The sequence below is a fragment of the Pseudonaja textilis genome, chromosome 10 (assembly GCF_049901715.1).
Source record: "Pseudonaja textilis isolate UNSWEBS1 chromosome 10, rPseTex1.2, whole genome shotgun sequence".
In the NCBI taxonomy this organism is placed as follows: Eukaryota; Metazoa; Chordata; class Lepidosauria; order Squamata; family Elapidae; genus Pseudonaja; species Pseudonaja textilis.
The window spans coordinates 16,990,777-17,015,692 of record NC_141999.1 but is presented as its reverse complement, the minus strand read 5'-3'; the positions used below and the strand labels follow the sequence as shown (position 1 = coordinate 17,015,692).

Here is a 24,916-nt window from a genome sequence, read left to right as displayed (position 1 = left end):
CCTAAACACATCATATTATGCCTGAAAGCAGTCACCAAGTTCACACAGCCTACTACAGCAGGGGTGTGAAACTAGGCCCATGGGCCACATCTGACCATGGGATGCTTAAATTTGGTCCGGGGGAAATAGCAAAGGACTGGCCTGTGATGCCTCTGGCAGCCAAAACGGGACTTGGGCGTCTGCATGTGGCCTCCTACCGGCATATAACAACCAGCTCAGTAATTGCACGCTTTGCTGCGCGTGCGTGCGTGTGTGCGTGTCCTAAGATTAAAGTAAAACCCCTGCACCTCTCAGCTGATTAGCAGGGCAATCCGCTCTGCTGTGCCGAACCGTTGGGAGGATAAAAAGGACATAGGAGCCACAGGCGGGTGGGAGGGCCCAACTGAAGATCTTCGGAGCAAGTCAGACCGAACTGGTTCAATGACAGCTGCTCTTGGGAGCTACCGGTGCGCCTGAACCGGTCCAAACCGGTAGCATCCCACCCCTGCAGCAAAGTGCTACAGGAGGTATCTGTCCCATCTCTCCCTCCGGCCGGCCCACGGAGAGCTACAATGCTGATCCGGCCCTCAGAGAAATCCAGTTTGACACCCCTGGGCTACAGCAGCTCTTTGCTTCTTACAACAGCAAGCTAGAAATCACCCAACTGCTTATAAGTTGAGGTTCAAAAGATAATGCTCTGACTTCCAAACGCGAATTGGAAATACAGGAGGTTCTTGACTTACAGCCATGATTAGGGCCAGATTTTCTCTTGCTAAGCAGGGTGGTGGTAAATGAGTCGCAACTGATTTTATGACCTTTGGTACCGCAGTTGTTAAGTGAATTGTTGCAGTTAACTGAAGTCCTTAAGTAAATCCAGCCTTGCCGGTTGACTTTGCTTATTTTAAATCAACTCTGAAGGTCGCAAATGATGATCAGGTGATCCCAGGAAGTGACCCTAAATTTTGATTGTGTGGCTGTGGGGATGCTACAACGGTTGTAAATGTGAGGATTACATTTATTTCAATGCTACTGAAACTTTGAACGGTTGTTAAATGAACAGTTTTAAGTTGAGGACTACCTATAATCTCTTCTCCTCTTCCTCCTCCTCCTTCTTCTTCTCCTCCTCCTTCTCCTCCTCTTCCTTCTCCTCTTCCTCCTCCTTCTCCTTTTCCTCCTCCTCCTCCTCCTCCTTCTTCTCCTCCTCCTCCTCCTTCTCCTCCTCTTCCTTCTCCTCTTCATCCTCCTCCTTCTTTTCCTCCTCCTCCTCTTCCTCCTCCTCCTTCTGCCATATCCATCATCAGACCTTGGCAATCATGTTGCTACTGAGTTTTATCGAAAGCAGTCCCTTCGATTTTCAAGCCACAATGATAAATATGATATAATCCCTGGCTTTTTAAAAAGAAAAACAAATCTATCATTCTTTCCACGTTGGTATATAAGTGCTTTGGAGAGGGAGCATTATAAAATCTGTCCCCACATAAACATGTTGATCTGAGAATACAGTTTGCAGGTGCCATAGAAGGGGATGGCCTATAGAAGCTGACCTTAGGCTAGAGGCCAAAGGGTAGCTGGTTAGAGTTTCTCCCACTCACCCCAAGATTTTCCTGGCATGCCCTTCTCAAACCCCTTTTTTTTTTAGGTGACTTGGGTTGCAGAGCTGGGTGTGTATCCTCAGATCTTGTTTCATCGCTGCAGCTGGCACGGGAAGTGCGGCATTACGGCAGAGAGGAACCGATGCCCAAGCTAATGAACTGTTAAGTCTTGGGGTGGAAATAGAGAGCACCTGTCTCCTCTCTGGAAAAGTGGAGCTGTTCTAAGTCCATTTACACTATATAAAGCAGGTGTTGCTGCTGGACCAAATAAAGCCTTTATTTCGGAGGCTGTGTGTGCATGTGTATTTTCCAAGCCTCGTTCTCTGTCACAAAGTAATTGTCTGTCCCCTTAATTTCCTGCGGCGGTAAACATTTGGATTGATTTTTAAACACGTCTGGTGAGATGCTTTAAGCTAGCCATTGATTATTACCAAGTAAAATTGTTGCAGGAAACAGAAAGATTGAATTTTCCCAAGAGGAGGGGAGGTGGGGGGTGGGGTGGAGATGCCGAAGACTTCAAAAACTGCAATTATTATATGCTTAATAGCTGCTAGATCGATTGGCAGGAGCCCAAAAGATTGGATGATTGCTGCACATAATTTCACAGGGAGTGAAGGATTCAAAAGGTTGGGTCTCTCTCCTCAGAGCTCCCCTTGTTTTCCAAATCCAGAGATTTTATCAGACATACCTGTAGAAATCTGTTTGACGGATAAAAGCCCGGTCCGGCCCAATAAACACAGACTGGATTAATGACAGCATTTGACATAAGGGGAGACTCTTGCTCCTAAGACATGGTTTATCCCGGGGCAACCCATTATTTTAGAGCAGTGCCTCACAACCTTGTCAGCTTTAAGATATGTGGACCAACTCCCAGAGCTGGCTAGGGAATTCTGGGAGTTGTCAGCATCTGAGAGTTGTCAAAGTTGAGAAACATCGAGTTCAAAAAAACAGGCAGGTCCAGGACAAAGAAAGGGATATTACTAGGACAGTTGCATTTATAGCAAGTCCTCGACTTGTGGCTACCATAGAAGCCAGAATTTCCGTTGCTAAGCCAGGCAGTAATTTGAAGTGATTTTTATCGCCTTTTTCGCCATAGACATGAAGCGAATCACTGCAAATGAATCACATAGTCGTTAAGTGAAACTGGCTTCCACTTTGCTCAAGGAAGTCAGCTGGGGAGGCCATAAAATGAGGATCACGTGAACTCCCCAGAACACATTGCAACTAGCGTAAATACACATCGGTTCCAAGCACCTAGATTTTGATCACGCAACTCTAGAGATACCGCAGCAGTTGTTTAAGTGTGCGGGCCCATCGTAAAGTCACCTTTTCAGTGTCTTGGTTGTAAAGAAACAGTTGTAACTTGTCATTTTTAAAGATAGGGCACGATGGTTGCCTTGTGCATGGATGGCATTGATGATTCCAGAGCTTGGGTGCCATTCCACAGAGTATGGGGTTTGATGTCTTGGCCGAATGTTCAGATTGGGAATCAGGATTTTTGCAGAAGCTCGCAAAATCAGTACTGCGTGCCTGGTAGCCTTAGAGGACCAGAAATTGTACTCGGTAATGAATGGAACTCCGCACAATAGAAAGAGCAAGCAGGTGATAGAGCACGGGGGTCGAACTCAAGGCCCAGGGACCGAATCTGGCCCGCAAGGCAGGGGTGGGATTCTACCAGTTCGGACCAGGTCTGTTGAGCCAGTTGTTACGATTCTGTGCAATTCGGAGAACCGGCAAATCGTGCCACTAGCTGGCCCCTCCCATCCCCTCCTGTCCGATTTCTGCTTTCTAGCTAAGCTAAATCACTGTTGTACTGCTTTGCCTTCACCCAGGAGGCTTCCCTGAGGCCCAGTCAGGGGTGGTATTCAGGGAGTTTGGGGGTGGGGGAGAAGTGGCCTGAGAGCAGAGCTGAACCTTCCTTAGGACTGAAGCTTCTATTTTTCAGTGCAGACTCAGGCAGCAGATTGCAGAAAGGTAGATCTCTGAGTGAATCTGTGGTTCTGCAAGCAACTCAATCTGCTTTGCCTGATTTTGGATAAAAATTGTTCCTTATATATATTATATATTATATAATATAATATTATATATATATGTATGTATGCATGTTTTCTTAAGTTTTTGCGGGTACTTACATGTATGGTATTCAGCTTTGTTCGGGTATTTGCCCACATCATTATAGTTGTGCTTTTAAAGTTGTAGCAACGTTTCGACAGAATCTCATCTGCCATCATCAGGCTTCTGTATTGTGTTCGTCTGTGAATGTCTGTGAAAGTCTGACTCGCAGACAAACACAATACAGAAGCCTGATGATGGCAGATGAGATTCTGCCGAAAAGTTGCTACAACTTTAAAAGCACAACTAGAATGATGTGGGAAAATGCCCGAACAAAGCTGAATACCATTTTCAATATTTACATAAATATTTACAATATTTACATACAAGCCACGCCCAGCCAGTCACGTAACCACCAAGTCACCCCCAGTCAGCAAGCCACACCCACCCTGTCACATGACTACCAAGCCACACCCACAAATTAGGCCGTGCCCACAGAACCAGTTGTTAAGAAATTTGAATCCCACCCCTGCCGCAAGGTGCTTAAGATCTGGGCTGTGAGCCTGCCCTGGAAACAGCCTGTGATGCCTCTGCCAGCAAAAAGGGAGTTTGGGAGGGCTGCGTGCGGCTCTCCCAAGATCTGTTTTGGGCTGTGACGGCCTCCTGCAACCCTCTGCCAGTGAAAACGGAGCTTGGGGAAGCTGTGCATGGCCCTCCCAAGCTCCATTTTCGCTGGCAGAGGACAGCAGGAGGCCGTCGCAGCTAAAACGGAGCCTCGATGAGTGACATCGAACTAGCCATGTCCCCCCTCTCCCCCCCCCCAGTCAAACACAATCCTGATGTGAAATCAAGTGGTAGAGAGATAGATGGTTAAGTATGCTTCCTCTACCTGTGGTTTGATTTGAATGCTAATTAGAGGTATAATGGCAGGAGACTGAAATGGCCTAACCTACCGTTGGTTTTGGCTCTGCCTATAAGTGGGATAGGTCTTGTTAGGATCTAAAGAAATCACTTTTTAAAGGGGGAAAAGGTCCCTCAGTCCCCATTCCTCAACGATAAGGTTGTTGTGCCTCTGACATTGAAATGTGAGACTTGTGGAGCAGAGCTCATGGATATAAGAGCCGTGGTGGCGCAGTGGTTAGAGTAGAGTACTGCCGGCTACTTCTGCTGACTGCCAGCTACCTGGAATTTGGCAGTTCGAATCTACTGCACTCTAACCACTGAATCGGTTGTGTTTGACCTTGGTGGGGGGCAAGGGGCATAGCTAGGATGAGTGTGGCCAGTTCGATGTCACTCATCTAGGCTCCGTTTTGGCTGCGATGGCCTCCTGCTGTCCTCTGCCAGCGAAACAGAGCTCAGGAGGACCACACAACTAACTCTGCCAACAGCCAAGAGTTTGATCCTGAGAGGCTCAAGGTTGACTCAGCCTTCCATCCTTCTGTGATGGGTAAAATGAGGACCCAGATTGTTGTGGGGCAAGAGACTGACTCTGTAAACTGTTTAGAGAGGGCTGTGAAGCAGCATATAAGACTAAGTGCTATTGCTACATGTTACGAATTGGGACATCACCAATCAGTGACCTACATAAAAGGCAGAACTGGTAGTTTGGGCAGGAACCAAGAATACGACTCGGTAATTTTTTTTAAAATAAAGAAAGAAAAATGAAAGATGGGAAATTAACAAATGCAACTTTGGCATTTGTTAGTGCTTTTGTTTGAGGTTAAATTTCATGGACATTTGGGGAAGATTTGAGAAGAGGGAAAATTCTGCCATATGCTATTTTCCAGAGCAATGTTTTAAAGTTTTGCCGGAAATGCTAGGAATGCTAGATCAGCGTTTCTGAACTGCAGCAGCTTTCAGAGGTGTGGACTCCAATTCCCAGAATTCCCCAGCCAACATAGGGGAATTCTGGGAGTTGAAATCTATATGTCTGAAAGTTGCTGGGGTTGAGAAACACCATCCTAGACCAAAATTCAAATGCAGCTGCTGGAGACCAGATGCTGATGATGAGAGCTATGCTTGCCTCTTTAAGTCTGAGAAGGTGGGAATGGGCTTCATAATGCGGATTTAAACCTAACCATGCTAAGAGATCGATTATTTACATCTTGCTACAGAACATTTGCAAATCTGCATGGAATTTTCAGAAAGTAATATAATTTGTGCGTGCCTATATCTCCTTAAGAAAATACTAGTGTTTCAATAGAAATATCCAAAATTCATTGCTACCATGGAAAAAACTGTGAACAAGGGACTTGTAGTTGCTAACTCCACTACCTGGTTACTAACAGCTTAATGGTCAGTGCCTATCTACTCCCTGTTCTCCATCCTGATAATTCTCTATGATTCAACTGGACTTGGTTAGTCTTTAAAATAGAAGGTTGTATTGAAGGTGACTTTTAGTTGTATTGAAGATGACATTACAATAAAACAAGCAATTATCCTCATGAGTTTGTGAGGAATCCAAGACAAGGGAGATCCTAACAGGAATCTGAAATCCCTCCTGCCATTTGTCGTTCCTGTAGTTGCTCTAAATTATTGTTGTTGTTGTTGTTGTTGTTGTTGTTTGTTATTATTATTATTATTATTATTATTATTATTATTATTATTATTATTTAGAATAGAATTCTTTATTGGCCAAATGTTATTAGACACATAAGCAATTTGTCTTGGTGGAAATACTCTCACTATACATAGAAGAAAAGATACATTTGTCAAGAGTCGAGAATCATAAGGTGCGACACTTAATGATAGTCATAGGGTACAATAAGCAATCAAATCATACTAGGAAACAGTCCATATAAGTCGTAAGGATACAAGCGACAAAGTTACAGTCATACAGTCACAAGTGGGAGGGGATGGGTGATAAGGAGTGATGAGAAGATTAATAGTAATAATAATAATGTAGACTTTGTAAATTGTTTATTGTGAAACTTTATGTTCCCTTCCACCATGCCAACACCACGTTGGCGGAGAGACACCTGGAGTTGCAGTCCCAACGCATCTAGAAGTATGCCAGGGTATTGCATAGATATCTGCTTCACTCCGTTTTGGAGGCATAAACTAATATATTGTTGGTATTTTGATAGAAACCATGCTTGATCTAAACAGCTGGACAAAGGGGCTGGACATAAGTGCTTAGAGGATTTTCATAGGCCATGTAACTCAGGGCAGAGGGGAAAGAGGAGAAGTAGCCAGCTTTACGGGGACAAATGCACAAAATTAACATCTGTTGGCTTCTGGGAATGACCTAATTTCAGGTCTGAGCTGATGCCAGGAAGCTATGGCAACATATACTGCAGGGGTCTGCAAAGCCTGTCAGCACAAAGGACTCATAAATAGCAAAGGTGTGTCCTTGCGGTCAAGTTTGGTACGTTTCAGTGCCATGACGAAAAGGCCCATATTGGCTTTTTCCCACCAAATCTGATGGTGAAGGGCTTGGAGCAGCGGTGGGATTCAAAATTTTTTACTACTGGTTCTGTGAGCGTGGCTTGGTGGGCATGGCAGGGGAAGGATACTGCAAAATCCACATTCCCTCCCACCCCACTAACCTGCTTTCCAGCTCCGTTCTCCTGTGCAGGGCCACCAAAGGAGACCCAGCCAATCAGCTGGGACTCAATGGGAGGCAGAGAATAGATGGGGGCGGGGCCAGTCAGAGGTGGAATTTGCCGCTTCTCCAAACTACTCAAAATTTCCGCTACCGATTCTCCAGAACGGGTCAGAACCTGCTGAATACCCACCTCTGGCTTGAAGGAGATCCAGTTGATCTCCCATAAGAGCCGAAAGGAGAATTGGGGAGAAGAGGGAACTATCCTCGCATCTTCCCACACCCAGATTGGTCAGTTCATAAAACTATATGAGGAATGTATTTATCCCCTCCTCTCAATTTTAAACATACAGGGAGTCCTCGACTTAGCAACGATTCATTTAGCGACCGTTCAGAATTACGACAGCAACAGAAAAAAGTGAGTTTAGGGCTAGTTTTCACACGATCGTTGCAGCCTCCTCGTAGTCACATGATCAAAATTCAGCCGTTTGGCAACCGACTCATATTTATGATGGTTTTGCAGTGTCCCAAGGTCATGTGGCTCCTTTTTGCGAACTTCTGACGAGCAAAGTCAACGGGGAAGCCAGTACCCTTCCCCTGCCACGCCCACCAAGCCACGCCCACAGAACCGGTAGTAAAAAAAATTGAATCCCACCACTGAATCAAATCATACTAGGAAGCTAAATAAAACAATATAAATTGTAAAGGTGCAAGCAGTAAGATTATAGTCATAAGTGGGAGGAGATAGGTAATAGGAAGGATGAGAAGAAGAATAGTAATACAATCTTTGTAAATAGTTTGTGTTGTGGGAATTAGTTGTTTAGCAGAGTGATGGCATTTGGAGAAAAACTGCCCTTGTGTCTAGTTATTGAACATGATTATCTATAGGTGGCATGACAAGATAGGTGGAATAATTGTGAACTAATTGGACAGATTCCTAACAATAACCAACACTTTGAATTGTCCCCAGAAGCGTACAAGCAACCACTGAAGTGATAATAAAATAGGTCTTATTTTGCACTAATGGATTCCACCAGGAGAACATCAAATCTACACTATATTAGACGCAAAATAGTCCTCAACTTTTTTAAAAAAACCTTTGTTTAACAACCATCTGAAGTTATGGCAGCACTGAAAAAGGTGACTTATGACCGATCCTTGCACTTATGACTGTTGAAGCATCATGATAACATCATTAAAATTCTGGCGTTTGGCAATAGGCTGACTCTGTCAACTGCTTAGAGAGGGCTATAAAGTGGTATATAAGTCTTAAGTGCTATTGCTATTAATGACCACAGCAAAAAAAAAAAAATACTGCTGTAAAATCAAGCATGGCTCACTGACCACATTGCATAATGCTGGAAGTTCTCATCCCAACTGGTCATAAGTCAAAGACTACTACCTTCATGTATGTATTCTATCTAAATCTTATACGCAGCATTTTTATGGGGCCTTTTCACGATAAACTACTATCTGCAAATTGGCAGCGGGAGCTGAAAAGGGCCCCGTTAACGTTCCCCCAGAATATTCTTCGAAGCCCAGATTCCCTTCTCCGTCGCTTGGTGGAACATTTCCAACTTACAGATGGAAACAAAAGGATGCAGAGGGGTGGTTGCCCAGGCGAGGGGCATGTGTGGGTCAGAAGTAGCGGCAGAGAGACCGAGTGGGAGAGGTATGTCAACCAGACAGGAGGGCTGGCGGAACTGATGGCAATTGAATGAGCCCTTGATACAAAGGGTCTATTATCCAGCCCCCCAACCCAGGCCCTCTCAAGCTGCCAGCTCTGGCAATTCTCCCTCCCAGCTTACAAAGTGACAATATGGCCACTCTCTCTCTCTCTCTCTCTCTCTTTCTTATGGCTCCCTTGTCATCTTTCTTCTCCTTCCTGGCTCCCTTGTCATCTTTCTTCTCCTTCCTGGCTCACTTCTGGAAGAATTTCTGGACAAAAGAGAATCCAAATCTCCAGTTTGGTGATTCAGCTCAAAACCGCAGTTCTGCAAAGCCCAGAAGCTCACTTGCGAGGGGGCGTTCTGGTCCAGCAGAGAAAAAGACACTGCTCAACCCCAAGTCAAGAGATGGTTTTTCCAAGAATCCATGAAATGGTTGATGAGTTTGAATGGGTGAGGAGATCTTTATTCTCCTTCTCCGTGCTGGAAGAGGTGTTCCTTGTGACTAAGAAGATTCCCACCAGCCAGAGTCCAATTCTCCTAAAAGATGTTCATGAAACACCTGGAAAGTCCTAGCTGACTTTTTTCTTGAATGAATGTCGGAAGCAATAGACCGATATTCCTATTGGTCTCGTAACCATTCAAAAAGATGGAGATCTGATGATAAGCATTGATTTATTTATTCGGGCATGACATATCCTTGCATCCACACCCACTTTTTTCTTCCTTTTTTGCCACTGATGGACGGCTCCTATTGTTCTTCCTTTTCTTTTCTTTTAGTCATTTTTTTTTTACAAAATGCAGCTTGGCCTCAAACTCCTTCCCCCCCCCCCACACACACACCCCACCCCCGATCTTCATCACGGGAATTTTTTTTCCTTAATTAGGTTGCCTGGCAGGGAATCAGTTTTGTGACTGCAGAGCCATAGCAGAGATGGAAGGAGCGAGATGGGCAGGAGGGAGAGAGAGAAATGTGTATACCGACCACATAAAAGATCCTGGGTGGACTTTTTTTTTTGCACATTCACACTTTTAAAGATTGAGGAGGAGAAGTAGATGTCCTGCTTTTTTTTTCCAGCAACGAGGGATGATCCAGAAATGGCTGAGGTAGAGAATTCGCTTCCTTTGGCAGGCCACAATATCATTCGCTCTCCATTCTAATTAATTCCCAAAGGTGAACCCTCTGGGCTAACTTTTGCCTGGGTGGAAGAATGACCCGCCTCTCCTCGGATGCCGCCCTAGTTCCGTGGGGTGGACAAGAGTTATGTGTGCTTTCATTCCCCCCCCCTCCCACTTTCCCCCTGCAGTTTTGGCACAATGGACTGCAGATTTTACGCCTATTACCAGGCAGAAATTCAGCGGTTCATTTTAGCCTCTGTGCCGCTTCAAAAAGGATTTGCTGTGAAGCATGGAAATACGAGGCAAGGGCGTCCTACAGCCTGAGGGATGTGATGTGGGGAGGAAGGGAGGGAGAGAACCAATGGAGGGGAGTATAAGTGTTTTGGAACGGGGAATACTCGGTTCTCAGCAGGCCTCCATTGCAGTAACCATTGGGCCATTGCTTCTTTCTCTGCAAAAGCAACACCAAATGCCTTCCAGATGTTTTTGGATTTATATCCCTATCAACTTCAGGCAGCATGGCCAGTGGCAAGAGACTCTTGCCTGTTGTGGTTTAAAATAGCAGCTCTTGCACTATAGCATATAAAGAGGAGAGGGCCCACCACACCCTTAGATGGTTTCGCGCGACGTGGTTTACCCATTTCCATATCTGGTGGCTCCATTCATGCCAAATGCTAAGCTGGATTGGTGGCAATCTTGGTTAGGTTTCTTATGGCTTGCCATGTTGCCTGAGCCCAGACCGCTAATTTACAAGCCAATACACTGCACAAAAGGGACGCGGTGGCTCAGTGGCTAAGGCGCTGAGCTGGTCAATCAGAAAGGTTGGCGGTTCGAATCCCTAGTACCGCGTAACGGAGTGCGCTCTCCCGTTGCTTGTCCCAGCTTCTGCCAAAGTTCAAAAGCATGTAAAAATGCAAGTAGAAAAAAAGGGACCAATTTTGTGGGAAGGTAACAGCGTTGCATGCGCCTTCAGCATTTAGTCATGCCGGCCACATGACCACGGAGACGTCTTCGGTAGAGCTGGCTCTTCGGCTTTGTAATGGAGATCAGCACCACCCCCTAGAGCCGGAAACAACTAGCACATATGTGCAAGGGGAACATTTACCCTTGCACAAATCACCCCCCAAAAAGTTAATTCAAAAACTAGATTAAGTTTTTTGTTATAGGATTGCAATGCTGAAGTATTTGGCTGCCTCTTACATCTGTCTTGATATCTGCATTCTTAGTGCCTCCTGTTGATCTGGGTTCATTGATCAAAGCCCCCCATCTATTTCAGGCGTGTGGGGACTGCCCACCTCTTGAATTAATCTGAGATGCCTTTGTTTCTCATCTTGTCTCGTGCAGGCAGCTGATTCTCATACCAACAGAACCTGCTCAACATAGATGATAGCCGTTTCTGCCTCTTCTCACAGTCTATTCCTGTTCTCCTGATAAGTCATTATATCCAGACACTTCTTGGGAGTCCTGCCTTCCCAAGCTGTCAACAGAACCCAGATCTGCTCACTTCTCACCAGCCTCAGAGATGTGTAGGCCCAAATATGGCTTTGTGCTCGGGACTGGAGGTCCTTCGTGGGATGTTCGTTCCATGATTTAAAACACTCCTCAGATGTGTTCCTAATGGTTCCTAGGAGAAGGTGAAACACAACAATAATTGAAACATCAAAACATCTCACTTTCCTCAATTTGCAAAACAGAGCAGACACTGCTCTGGAGAATGTGACATATACACACACGCATGCATACCCCCACCCCATCCCAAGCTCACATAATTATTCAGCTGTTCATCCTGTGAGTGACAGGCTGTCATCATTATTTTTGAGTTGGAACAGTGGAGTGTCTTTCAAAGGCTTGGAGTCACTTGAAAGACTCCACTTTTCCTTGTCCATTTCAGCTCTGAAGAGAGAAACAAATGTACGGTGGTTAGAAAGAAAGAGTTCAATCATCCCTCTTTCCACCCCGACCAGGGGTGGGATTCAAAATTGTTAACAACCGGTTCTGTGGGCGTGGCTTAGGTGGTGGGCGCGTAGCTTGGTGGTCATGCGACTGGGTGGACATGGCTTGGTGGTCATGTGTGGCCAACTCAACATCACTCACATGGAGGCACACATCTCCTCGCCTGGCCTCTCATGACTCTGGGGATGTTGCAACAGTTGTAAATATGAAAAATGGTCATAAATCACTTTTTTCAGTGCCATTGTAATTTCGAACGGTCACTCCACACAAACAAAGTATCAGCAAAGGAGGGGGAAAAAACTCAAGAGAAGTTCCAGAGGCAGGAAGTCTAGTCCTGCCAAGAATGTAATAAGAGTCAATGGAGAGGCAGTTTCTGTAAGCAACACCAGAATGTTTCCTTCCTGCCTTCCTTACAGGATTAGACCAGTAATTTCTTCTAACAACCGGTTCTCCAAACCGCTTAGAATGTTAACAACCGGTCTAGCTAATAGATGCGAACTGGTAGAATCCCACCCCTGACCCCAACCCTACTTGCCTAGTCTTTCAGCCACTGCACCCCTACTTTTCAGGAGCTGCCAGTGCAATCCCCTTCCATGGCCATGCATCTTCCATTTGTCTTCTGCTGTTTGCGGTGGCTCTTGCTGGCACTGTTTCTGATCTCATACATCGGAGTTGCATTGGCCAGAATTGGAAGACAGTAACTTCTCTATAGTAACCACCATGAAGTTCCTGGAGCAAAGATTGGCTTCTAGGGTCATAGGTAGGTGGTGAGCTGACCTGCAGCTTTTAAGTAACACTGCTGTATGTGCTGTTCTTGTGAGTGGTAGAATGCTCTTGAGGGTCTCCAGATGAAAACCTGAGTGGAATACTCAGTGGCATTCAAAAAAAATTTTACTACCAGTTCTGTGGGCATGGTTTGCTGGACGTGGTGTGGCTTGATGGACGTGGCAGGGGAAGGATACTGTAAGATCTCCATTCCCTCCCCACTCCTGGGGGAAGGTTAGTGCAAAATCCCATTCCTTCCCCGCCCCACTAAACCTGCTTTCCAGCTCCGTTCTCCTGTGCAGGGCAACCAAAGAAGACCCAGCCGATCAGCTGGGATTCGGGAGGCGGAGAAGAGATGGGGGTGGGGCCAGTCAGAGGTGGGATTTGCCGGTTCTCCAAACTAGTCAGAACCTGCTGCATACCATCTCTGGAGTCAATGCTTCCTTTGGTTGGTCACAAAGAGTGTCTGTGCGTGTATTTGCAAACGAGAGAAATGTAGACAAATTAGCTAGGAACACTGTTGACTCACATCTTAGGAGAACCTTTGACAAAATGGTCCCAACGGTACTGTGTTTGCCACCGCTTCTTTCTTCCCATCTCTATCTGGTCCCCAAAGGACATCCTTGCCTAGAGGAAACATCAAGGAAGATGGAACTGCTGATCCATCTCTGGGTTTTTGTCACTGGGTCCAAGCTTGAAGAGAACAGGTGACCCCCCCCCAGACAGCATCAGGAAAGATCAGAGGCCCTTGGAACTCAGGAACAGTTCTTCCTACCTGGAGTAGCCGATTGCCATCTCTGTTAGTCAAAGGGATGCACAATATAGGCTGAAACAGTACTTCTTTTTGGAGTGGTGTCACAGGAGTGGCTGGTTTGGCCTAGAAACTTAGTTCGACGTGATTCGATTTACAGTGAATTAAAGCAAATCAATTACGTTCGTCAATATGATTTGTTATGGACTCCTGTTCCATTAACCCACTGGAACCAGGTGCCATCCAAATGTGGTTCTGAAAGCCACATTGCAGCCCTCATGGCTCCGATCAGCCACCCCTGTTCTAAAGTCTCCATTTCCCCACTCCACTTAAATTGCACCCACAGTTCAGAGACCCGAAGTGGTTCTCAACACCACTTGCAATAACCAGACCGTTTCTGTGTTTCTTGATGCTCATGATAGGATTCATACCGGTCACAAGCAGAGTTCACTTCAATGTTTCTCAGAAGGTTGATCAGCTGGACTTGGTCTTGTCTCTCTGGGGCAACTAAAAGCCCAAGAGAAGTGGGTTATTCTGCCTGCCTGACTGCCATCCAGGCCTTTGTCATGAGCTGATTCTGTGCCTCAATCTTCTTGACCCTCTTGAAGGGATTATCCCACTATTCAGATCCTGGTGGAGTAAGTAAACTTCTTAACAATAGAACAAAAAGGCCAACCCTTATTGGATTGCAGTTAAGCAGGATTTACATTGGAGGGATCTATGCACCAAAACAGGTTCTCTTCAACTCCTTGAATCTTAACAGCTTCCTGGTGGTCAGAAGGAGCAGAGAGTAGATTTGTCAAGGGCAAACAGCTTTTCATGGGTAACTGGATTTATTTCAGATAGGAAATGATACCCTAACTTAAATCTTCTGGGTATATTGGACTACAATTCTCATTTTTCCCTAACACAACTCAACCTAATGGGATTTGCAAAACTACGTCCCTGGAGGACATCTGCGTGGGAACATTGTTTACCCTCAAGGTAACAAAGAACCTATATAGATCATAGAATAACAGAGTTGGAAGGGACCTTGGAGGTCATCTAGTCCAACCTAGCCCTAGTCCTTGGAGGTCATCTAGTCCAATTCTGGGAGTTGAAGTCCACAAGTCTTAAAGTTGCCAAGTTTGGGGACTCCTGCCCTAATTGTTCTCACTGTCAAGAAATTTCCCCTTCGTTCTAGGTTGGATCTCTCTTTTTCCATCCGTTACGTCTTGTCCATGCCCCCAGGTCCTTTGGAAAATAGGCTGTCCCCTTCTTGGTGACAACCCCTCAAATATTGGAAAACTCTTATCATGTCACTCCAGTCCTTCTCTTCATTAGACTAGACAGGCCCAGTTCCTACGTTTTAGCCTCCAGCACCCTAATTATCTTTTGCTGGTCTTCCCTGCGCTCGTTCTAAAGCAGGGGTGTCCAACCTTGGCAACTTTAAGACTTGTGGACTTCAACTCCCAGAATTCCTCAGCCAGCTGGCTGAGGAATTCTGGGAGTTGAAGTCCACAAGTCTTAAAGTTGCCAAGGTTGGACACCCCTGTTCTAAAGTCTCTCTCTTTTCTCGCTCTTTTTTTTTGTTGGGTCCTTTTATAAATCCATTTCCCTCTTTCATTAAAGAATGGAATTCAAAAGTACAGCTAATGTAATAAGATCAACGGGATCTACCCATCTAGTCACACGCGTGTCACCAGGATCCGTGTTGACTTCCCGCTCCTGCCTTCATTTAAGTGGAAAGAAGAATCTTGAGGTCTAGGATTCCAGTCGTCCGATGGTCCATTGGGGTGCACACTTCTGTCTGTGTACAGTCCTGGATGCCTGCCAACTCTGAGCTACCTTTTAAACGCATTTGCCAAGAGCGACGCAGGAAAGGCAGGAAAGAAAGTGGTTTCGTAGGAGTACTGTGGAGTCCAGCAGAACTTTCCTGGGCCGAAGAAAAAAACTCACAGGCTGCACCTGAGCATCTGTGTGGAGAGATAAGGTTGCGCCAGGAACCTGAGGGGCAACAGTGTCATCTTTTAAAGTAATAATAACATTAATAAGAATAAGAAGGCACGCTCTATCTCCCTTTTCTTCTCCTCCACATGTTTGCCTTTTTCAGCTCTCACAAAAGAGAGGGGAGAATGCAGCCCTTACTCTAGAGAGTAAGCCCCGTTGAATTAATTCAGTAGGAATTGTTTCGGAGTAGGCAGGCTTTGAATTGCAACGGAAAATGGCTCGGCCACTGGAAGAGAAATTACACCGGGAATAGGCAAGAAACACAATCGGATCATTACTGGGCGGCGGGTGGCGGCAAAACATAGGCTCTGCTAACGGGAAGATTTTTATTTTTTTATTCTACCAAAAGGAAAAAGGAGTCTCCGTTTTATTACCTTACATCCTATGCTTGGCGTTTCTTACTGGTTGCCCAGGCAGGGTTCGTGAGTGCTGCTGCGAGTTGCAGGGGGGAGGGAGGGGGCGCTGGGCTGTGCTTGCCTGCTCTACATCCCGATAGCTAAAAGGCCCATTGGCAGAGGGTTCTCTGCCCGGTTGCTGGGTGGGCGTGGCCAGGGTGGGTGTGGCCTAGTCGGCCTCCTGCACCGCAGCAGGGGCAGGGCGTTTTTGCCCTCCCCAGGCTCCCGAGGCTTTTCTCAAGCCTCCAGGAGGGCAAAAACAACCTCCCCGGACTCTGGAGGCTTTCTGGAAGCCGGAAACAGGCCCGTTTCTGGCCTTCCTGAACTTCTGGGAGGCCCGTTTTTCACCCTCCCCAAGTCTGCATGGGCCCTGCACTTACCTGCATCCAAAATGGGCCGCGTGGGGACTCCTGGGAGGGAGGGGAGGGGTGGGCGGGGCCAGACAGGAGTGGATTTGGGGTTCTCCAAACTGCACAGAAGCTTAGCGAGGGGCCCTCCTGAACCCCTGTGAGTCCCTAACAGCCCAGCCTTGCCCATTGGTGGAATTCTCTTTTGGCGCCTTCGCTTGGACTGCAGTGGAAAACCAGGGTGGCACCAGAGTGCTGACAAGTTGATTGTGCAACGGATAATCTCTACTCACTCACACCACTGCCTGGTCTCCTCACAACTATGAAAGTGCAAGATCTCCAGGACCCACTTGAGAGAAATTACAAGTGCGGTCTGACAGATCCTTGGCAAGGGCATGATCAGATGCCACTCCCATGCCACGAAATACCTCTGGTTAAATTCCAAATGAAGATCATTTTTAGTCTTACTGGACTGGAGTGGAGCTCACCTGAAATGCTTTGCATGCAAAGCAAATATCCCATTAACATATTGATAGGAGCATAGAAAATTTCCTCTTATTGATGTCTGCCAACACTGCAGCTTTTCAGATAGGGTGGATTGGCCTGATTCGTGTTACAGGTGGCCATCATTTTACCTTAAAGAAGATGTACTAATTTAGAACCGCTAATCACAAAAAAACACCTTACAGGTGGGGGAAAAACTTGCTTTTAGATAAAATAGCGATGCCGATCTTCCATGTATAGAAGTGGTACACCACTAGTAGCAGGCCCTGAAGGCAGCATTGGATAAGCCTGTATTTTCTCCATTCTTGTAAACTTTCCAAGATAAATGGGCCACTGGCAGAAGCGAAATGCTGCTCTTGGCAGACAATCAGTCTGAATTCAGCAAATCGGTTCAAGCGTATCTCCTCTGAAGCTCCAGCCAAAAAGTCCTGATTTCTTCATTAGGATCACTAAACTGTCTGACTTTAAATCTTCGTTTTGTTTTCGCAGGGTTGGCCGCCTATTTCTTTCAGCAGCCTATGGATCAAGTGATCGTGTCCGGTCAATCGGTGACATTAGCATGCGTGATCATGGGCTACCGTGGCATGGTTCAGTGGACCAAGGATGGGTTGGCCTTAGGGGGAGAGAGAGACCTACCCGGTAAGTCTATCATGACCCTATTAAGGGAGACATGGTAGATGGTTGGAGAAAGCCTAATTTACTTTACTTTACTTTACTTTACTTTACTTTACTTTACTTTACTTTACTTTACTTTACTTTACTTTACTCTACTCTACTCTACTCTACTCTACTCTACTCTACTCTACTCTACTCTACTCTACTCTACTCTACTTTACTTTACTTTACTTTACTTTATAGTCATCGCACCTCATACAATGAAATTAAATACCATCTTCAGTGTACAATTTACTACTATGAAAATAAACACAAACACACATCCTTCACACTCCACACATTGAATTGAAAACCCCTGATATTGCATGAATATTGCACTATACAGTAGAATTCTGTAGAGTTACTGCCCTGGGATAGAAGCTGTTTTTCAGCCTATTTGTCCTTGTATCCTGTATCGTCCGCTATATGGTTCAGAAAAAAAAGGGTGCTCAGGATGAGGTGGATCTTTGAGAATGTTTTGAACTTTCTTAAAGCAGCAGGAGTTATAAAGCTCTTCCAAAGAGGGGAGAGGGCAACCAATGATCTTCTGGGCATGATCTTATTGGGAGAAATACTGGCTTACCACAAACTGCCAAAGGTGTTGATCCTAATTCAATCTCATCCTGAGTGACACAGAACTGAATTTTTCAATCCTGGTTTCATTCAAGAGTTGCGGCTGCACATAGCATAGGATAAAAGCCTAAGCAAGAATCTTCCCCCCCCCAACTTATACAGTTCTGTTTTGTAACACCTCCAGCTCGCTTCCCATAACCATGTCCCCGCTCCTGCCCCCGTTACTTATGACAGCCGAAAGATGCAAAGCAAAGGAAGAAAATCTTGAAGGCTGACAGTAATGGTATGTGAGAAAGACCTTGAGAGACCAGGCAAAGAGAGCCTGCCTAGGGAATGATTGGGTAAGAGGGAGCAGAGCCCACAGCTGTATAGTGGACATAGCAAGAGACTCAGAAGAGACCACCCCTAAGTTACAGATACAGATTAACAGAGTTGGAAGGGACCTAGTAGGTCATCTAGCCCAACCCCCCACTCAAGCAGACCTACACCATTTCTGACAGATGGCAGTCCAGTCCCTTCTTGAAAGCTTCCAATGATGAAGCTCCTGCAACCGCTGTTCCATGGGTTGATTGTTCTTGGGCTGCAAAAAATAATGGTGGGAGATGCCTATTTTCAGACTTGCAAGATTCTATTAATTTAACTTTACAATAAAGTAGAGTTAGCTTATCTGGTCATGTTTCCTATCTGGCCTACCTGGTAAAAGGCTGATATCTTACCCTATGGCTTTCTCCACAGGTTGGTCCCGCTATTCAATTGTAGGAGATGCCTCTGCCGGTCAACACAACTTACGCATCGACTATGCTGAACTCGACGACGATGCTGTTTATGAGTGCCAAGCCACACAAGCAGCGCTGCGCTCCCAGCGAGCTAAACTTACTGTACTTAGTGAGTTTCCTTCTACCTTCCTGTTTTTGTTGGTGAGACGATCCCAGTTTTTCAAAATCCCAATTTGTGGTCTCCTGAACAGCTACCCCAGCTAATACACATCAAGAGATTCTTCTGGTTCAGGGGTGTCAAACTCAACGCCCGGGGGCTGGATCCGTCTCACAGTGTGTTTAGATCTGGCCTGTGGGGCTGCCCTGGAAACAACGAAGGACCAGCCCTCAGTGCCTCTGCCAGTGAAAACAGAGTGGCCCTCCTGAGCTCCGTTTTCGCTGGCAGAGGGATGCAGGAGGCCCTCCCAGCCGAAAACAGAGCTTGGGAGCCCATTTTTGCTGGCAGAGTGCTCACGCCACCACAGGTGCCCCCTACCACAAGTGCTGTGCCATGCCCACCCTGGCCACACCCCCACCCACCACCCAAGGTCAAACACAACCCTGATGCGGCCTTCAATGAAGTCGAGTTTGACACTGGTTGATCTTTCCATGAGAGTATCATGAAAGCCTAAATTGGACTATGAAGAAGTGGATATGGTTCGTTATGTAAAATCACTCCTGCAGACTCATGATGGCTTCTGGGGAAAGCTGGCCCATGCCCATGTTAAAGCTTGAAGTCATGTCCACTGAGGAAGATAACTTAGAAAGTTTGTAAAGGACAGAAAGTGTGATCTGGGGATCCCTGGGGATCCCACAAGATTCTCTCAGAGGTCCATGAAATAAAAAATTATTTGCCAGATATTAAAGATATTTGCTAAAATTTAAAATGGTATAACTCTTCTCACTACAGATACCGGTAGTTCTTGTTTAGCGACCGCAATTGGGACCAGCAACTTGGGTGTTAAGCAAAGCTGTCACTAGGTTACTATGCTAACAAACTTCTTTCAGCTTTCCTTTGCTTTACAGACCTGCGAAGGTTGCAAGTCATAAATGCAAGGATTGGTTGTATAGTTACCTTTTTACCACCATCATAACTGCAAATGATGGCTAAACAGGGCAATTACTAAATGTGGACTAACCTGTGTTATTGTTTATTTCATATAATATTGCACATTAGATATTTTGTTGCATGTCCGCATGTGTTCTTACAATATAAATGAGGTAATATCATTAGCGGAGGGCAGGGAGAACAAAGTTTGCTGGCTCATTGATGCATAAGAACATGAAGCCAGCAAACTAACCTGCATTGAGGAGGATATTAAACCTGGCAATGAAATATTTGCAGGCAGAGAAGCAGGCTCAGAGCTCAAGGGTTCAATCCTGGGTTACATACCATTCTCCATTATGGCAAGCGTAGAAAATGGACCAGGTTGTCTCTGCGGGTCTCTTGCTCCCATTTCTTCTCCACCCATATTTTTAAAAGCATTGTTGCAGAAAGGTAGTCATTTCACCCACAGATACGGGGGCCTTGCAAAGGGGCTATCAAGCTTACCTATTCTGGTTTAGCATAAGCCTTGTTTTCTACGTTTTTCCGAGCAGTGAAGATTGAATTATAAGCCAGTGGGGATAGTAGAGAGCCCGTAGAAATCAGACCAAGAGACAGAATGAGCAAAAGTGAATGAATTGTGGAGATATTGGTGCTGTCTGACTTGGTTGTTTCCTTGCAGACATTCCATTACCCAACTAGGTAACATCATCCAAGTTGTTGGTGTTAACTTTCAGTGCAATAAGATGTTCCCGAGCTGGATAATGAAACTTCTGCAAGATGTTTAGAGAGTACCAAGGACTCCACGGTTCAACCCCAAGCTATAAGTATTATCTTCTATTAGTGAAGGAATTTTGTAGTGCCAACAGTTGGTCGTTCCCAGGCCTGGTTGTCTATAGCCTCTTTCCAAGACATGGTAACCAACCATACCTCTCTGCCTGTGTTCTTGCAGTCCCTCCCAATGACCCTGAGATTCACAGTGGCCCCATTGTCCATGTCATATCCAACATCCCCTACAACCTTTCATGCCGCGCATCTGGAGCCAAGCCAGCAGCTGAAATCACCTGGTATCGTGATGGGCAGCGACAAGAATCAGCTGTTTACTCCAAGGTGCGTCAGTGAGTTGAGCTTTGGTTCCCACCGAGTGCGGCAGCGACCTGGGAATGGGGGTTTTCAAGTTTTGGGGTAAGCTCAGCCTGACGGTTTTCAATCGCTAGTTGTCAGAATTGCCCATTGGGCAATGTCAGAGGGAGATCCAATCTGGAAGTAAGGTGGGATTTCGTAGCACTGAGAATGATTAAACAGTGGAAGACCCAAAGGTGCTTTTTCCAAAAGGCAACTGGATGTCAGGATTCCGGCAGTTACTCCAATTAAATGATGAGCCTCGAGCCACACTCCCAAAACTTGAAAGGATTTATTAGAAATTAACATGCCGGCATAAGCCTGGGCATAGCCGACTCTGAGATACGTAATTCACTGTCACCCTTGATCCTGCTTTTCCGCCCCACCCTTCTGGGTGTATCATCCAACAAAACATGGCCATAGCCAAGAGTCCTCAATCATGCTCTCCAATTAGATTTTTGCCCAGCAGAAGCTTCAGTCATCTAATCAGTCTCTGAAGAAAATATGAATGGAATGTACTTTCGATTCCACACTGCTGCCTGCTCTTTGAAACACTCCCCTTCTTTTTGTTGACAATTATAAAACGCTGTACACAAAATGTTTTATGAGTTGACATTGGACTTGTCTTGGGTTTTTTTTTTTTCCTTTGAAAATGTTTCACTTCTCATCATCTCATTCGGAGGTCTGAAGAAGCTTCTTGGATGAGAAGCAAAACGTTTTGGAAAAAAGCACCTTTGGGACAACCCTGACTTGGATGATTGGTAACCTTCATAGACAAGCAGTGGAAGAGTTTGCCTCCTGGAATTGCAGATGCTGCATCACCGGAGGTTTTCAAGAAAAGTTTAGGATAACTATTTGGGGGGTGGGAATCTATGGACCTCTGTCTTGTACAGGGATTTGGACTAGAAGGCCTCCAAGATTTCATCCAACTCTATAATTCTATGATATTGACCAATGGGCAGGTTAAGGTGAAGTGTCAAAAATGTATGATGTAGACTTGTATGTAACAAAGAGAGGGATAGGGGAAAAGGCCCATATCCAAACCAATTGTGAGCAATCCATGGCATTCTAGGTCTATAACTTCTGGCCCGGTCTTCCTAGAGTCACTAGAAGTTTGGCTATAAACAGTGGTGGGATTCAAAAAAATTTACTACCGGTTCTGTGGGTGTGGTGTGACTTGGTGGGCATGGCTTGTTGGGCGTGGCAGGGGAAGGATACTGTAAAATCCCCATTCCCTCCCCACCCCACTAACCTGCTTTCCAGCTCCGTTCTCCTGTGCAGGGCAACCAAAGGAGAGCCAGCCAATCAGCTGGGACTTGGGAGGCGGAGAATAGATGGGGGCGGGGCCAGTCAGAGGTGGGATTTGCCAGTTCTCCGAACTACTCAAAATTTCCACTACTGGATCTCCAGAACTGGTCAGAACGGGCTGAATACCCACCTCTGCTCTAAATGCGTCTTCTTTGTTCTCCTGCAGTCCCTGATGGATGATGGCAAGCGGGAAGTGGCTGTCAGCACCTTCCTCTTAATACCAAGCAGCCGAGACATGGGCAGCACCTTCACCTGTCGTGTCAGCAACCCGGCAGCCCCTGCTGGCAAGCAGACCTCGGTCACCCTTAACGTTCAGTGTAAGTATCCAAGGCTTCTCAGTTCTTAGGAGGACGGGATGAATGGAGGGATGAGTGAGAGACCCCTGCGCTTGGCTTTGTGGCCAAGAAATGGTCAGGTAGACCATTGAGTTTGGAAGGACTCTTAATAGCAAGAGCACTTAGACTTATATACTGCCTCGCAATGCTTTGCAGTCCTCTCTAAGCGGTTTACAGAGTCAGCCTCGTAATTTAATGATTAGCTCAAGATAGCTGAGCTAATCCCCAGCCATGGATGCATTGATTACATTCGTGTCCTGCCCCTCCCTCCACCCCCACACAGTTACCGCAGGAAATCTTCACAAAGTATTGTTCCCCTCTACCGCTCACAAAACATCAAAGGTATCAATCCAAGATCTGGGCTAAGGTCATCTGAGAGGTGACGTACCCAGATGAATTCCCAGATTATAATTCGCTTTGTGAAGGGAGACATTCTTTTACCATTAAAGACCTGGAAACTCTTCAAGTGAAGAAGACATTGAGAATGTTTAACTTTGAGAAGAGAGGACACCCACACAATAGCATTCTTCAGATACCAGAAAGAAAGCCTGAGATGTTGAGCAGGACAGAAAAAAAAATAATAATTTGAATGATGGAATGTTAGGAAAACCTTTCTGAGCTGCACGGGCCGCTCAGTAATGGAGTCAGTGATCTGAGGATGGAATAAGCTGACCTTTGTCAGAAATGTCCAAGCAGAGAAGGACAGCCATTGGTCTGAATGCTTTAATTTGGATTCCTCCACTGAACTGTGGACCTGAAGGTTAAAAGTAATTTCTTCCAATTTTAGGACTCTGTGCACTTTTATACATATGAGCTGCTTATAGGAGCTGACCTCAGCATTCTAAGGCTGTTATTAGAAGCCCCGAAGAAGCAGGAAGAAGCCCAGTCAAACAATTAAGTTGGAGGCAAATACTGTATTTTACGGCAGCTGGGACTGAAAGTCAGGTACCTGATCCTTGAGAGAAGCCCAGGAAACCTGAAGCACAGCAAGCAACTGGGATTGTGGCTCCCTGGTTTTGGGGTAGCCCCTGAGAAGGTCTAACTCTACTTAGATGGAGCAGTTAACTCACAAGACAGAGAGCAAGGGATCCAACTAGATCCACAAACAGACGCAAGGGAGTGTTCTGACCCAAACCCTTGTCCAATAAAACAAACACGAACCAAAGGGAACAGAAACCTTTTAATGATTCTTACGAATCCCCCGGTTAAAGGCTGCTGCAAACTAATTAACCTTGATAAGCACGAGCCTCATCAAAACTGTGTGAGGCTGCCAAGAATCACAGATAAGGTTACCTAGAAATATTTTACAGCAAGAGTCTTCAAATACCAACTAAAATACTGCAATGTCCATGAGGCTGGAGTTTCAAAACGTCTTTGCTTCCTGCAAAGAACATTCGCTTCACAGCTGGCTTTTTATCTTCTTGAAGGAGGGGCCACATTACCTTGCAGCCTTACTGCCAAATCACCCATGCTGTCGCAGCTGCTCTTTCCTGCAAGCAACCCTGCATGCACGCACACTTGGCACAGGCTCCTCGGGAACCTCCTCATCGCTGCTGCCAGCCCCCACAATCTCTGAAGGCAGCAGTCCACTCCCTAATAGTCCTGGCCCTTCATCTGAGTCCTCGCTCTCCTCAGCCGTCTGCACCTGCTGCCGGCTAACCACAACAGGGAGCTAAGTCGCTGCTGGCAGAACTAGACACCACACCCCATAATAATTCTCCCACTTTTTTTGCAGAATTGGTTTCCCGAACTTGCTTGATGAAGACTAGGGTGTGAGAGAATTGTGATGCTAATGATCTTTGGGTCGCTGTATTGTACTGTGTACAAAACTATGTGCATAGTATTGTCTTGTGGAAAAATTGTACAATGGAGAAATAAAACAATTGGGATTTTTTTTTCCCCCCGTCCTTCTTCTTCTCCTTACAGATCCACCCATTGTGATCCTGTCTGTACAGCCACAAACTGTGCCTGAAGGCGGCAAAGTGAGCTTCCTCTGTACCGCAACTTCCAATCCTGAAGTGACAGGTTACCGGTAAGGAATTAGAGAGAATCTGAAGAAGCTGCAGAGTTCAAATGGAGCAATTGTGGGGTTGAAGTGCCCTCTAATGGCAACGTGGAGGATTGCCCGCTCAGTTATTCAGATGGAAGTCCTTGCTTACTGACCTCCATTGGGGTCGGCAACTCTTTTATCGCTAAGTGACGTAGTTGTTAAATGAAATGTCAGGTGACTTCACCGGATTTAGGATTGTCAGTTCCAGCTCCCGTCAGCAAGCAAACTCCCCGCAGTCATTTAGCATGATGTCATGTGGCTGTGACTCGTGACTTCCCACTGGCTTCCCCATTGAATGTACTTGTCAGAAGCTGGCTGGGAAGGGCACAAATGGTGATCATGTGACCATGGGGTGGTGTAGCTAATAAATGTGCTGGTTGCCAAGCACTTAAATCACTGAACAAACAGTTGGTAACC

At 45.9% G+C, this 24,916-nt stretch overlaps 1 protein-coding gene across 2 annotated transcripts in view; it reads left to right on the top strand.

Annotated features, from left to right (window-relative positions):
- KIRREL2 (kirre like nephrin family adhesion molecule 2) overlaps positions 1–24,916 on the top strand; it is a 57,750-nt gene that overhangs the window by 8,410 nt on the left and 24,424 nt on the right. Inside the window, exons 1-6 of one of the 2 annotated variants that reach the window (XM_087939905.1) lie at positions 15,167–15,187; positions 17,147–17,296; positions 18,620–18,769; positions 20,637–20,794; positions 22,281–22,431; positions 24,376–24,481. In XM_087939905.1, the coding sequence (XP_087796031.1) occupies positions 17,176–17,296; positions 18,620–18,769; positions 20,637–20,794; positions 22,281–22,431; positions 24,376–24,481 (686 nt within the window). In that variant the 5' untranslated portion in view covers positions 15,167–15,187; positions 17,147–17,175. Of the gene's footprint in view, positions 1–15,166; positions 15,188–17,146; positions 17,297–18,619; positions 18,770–20,636; positions 20,795–22,280; positions 22,432–24,375; positions 24,482–24,916 lie in introns of those variants that run through there. The other variant, XM_087939904.1, reaches the window with a different exon arrangement.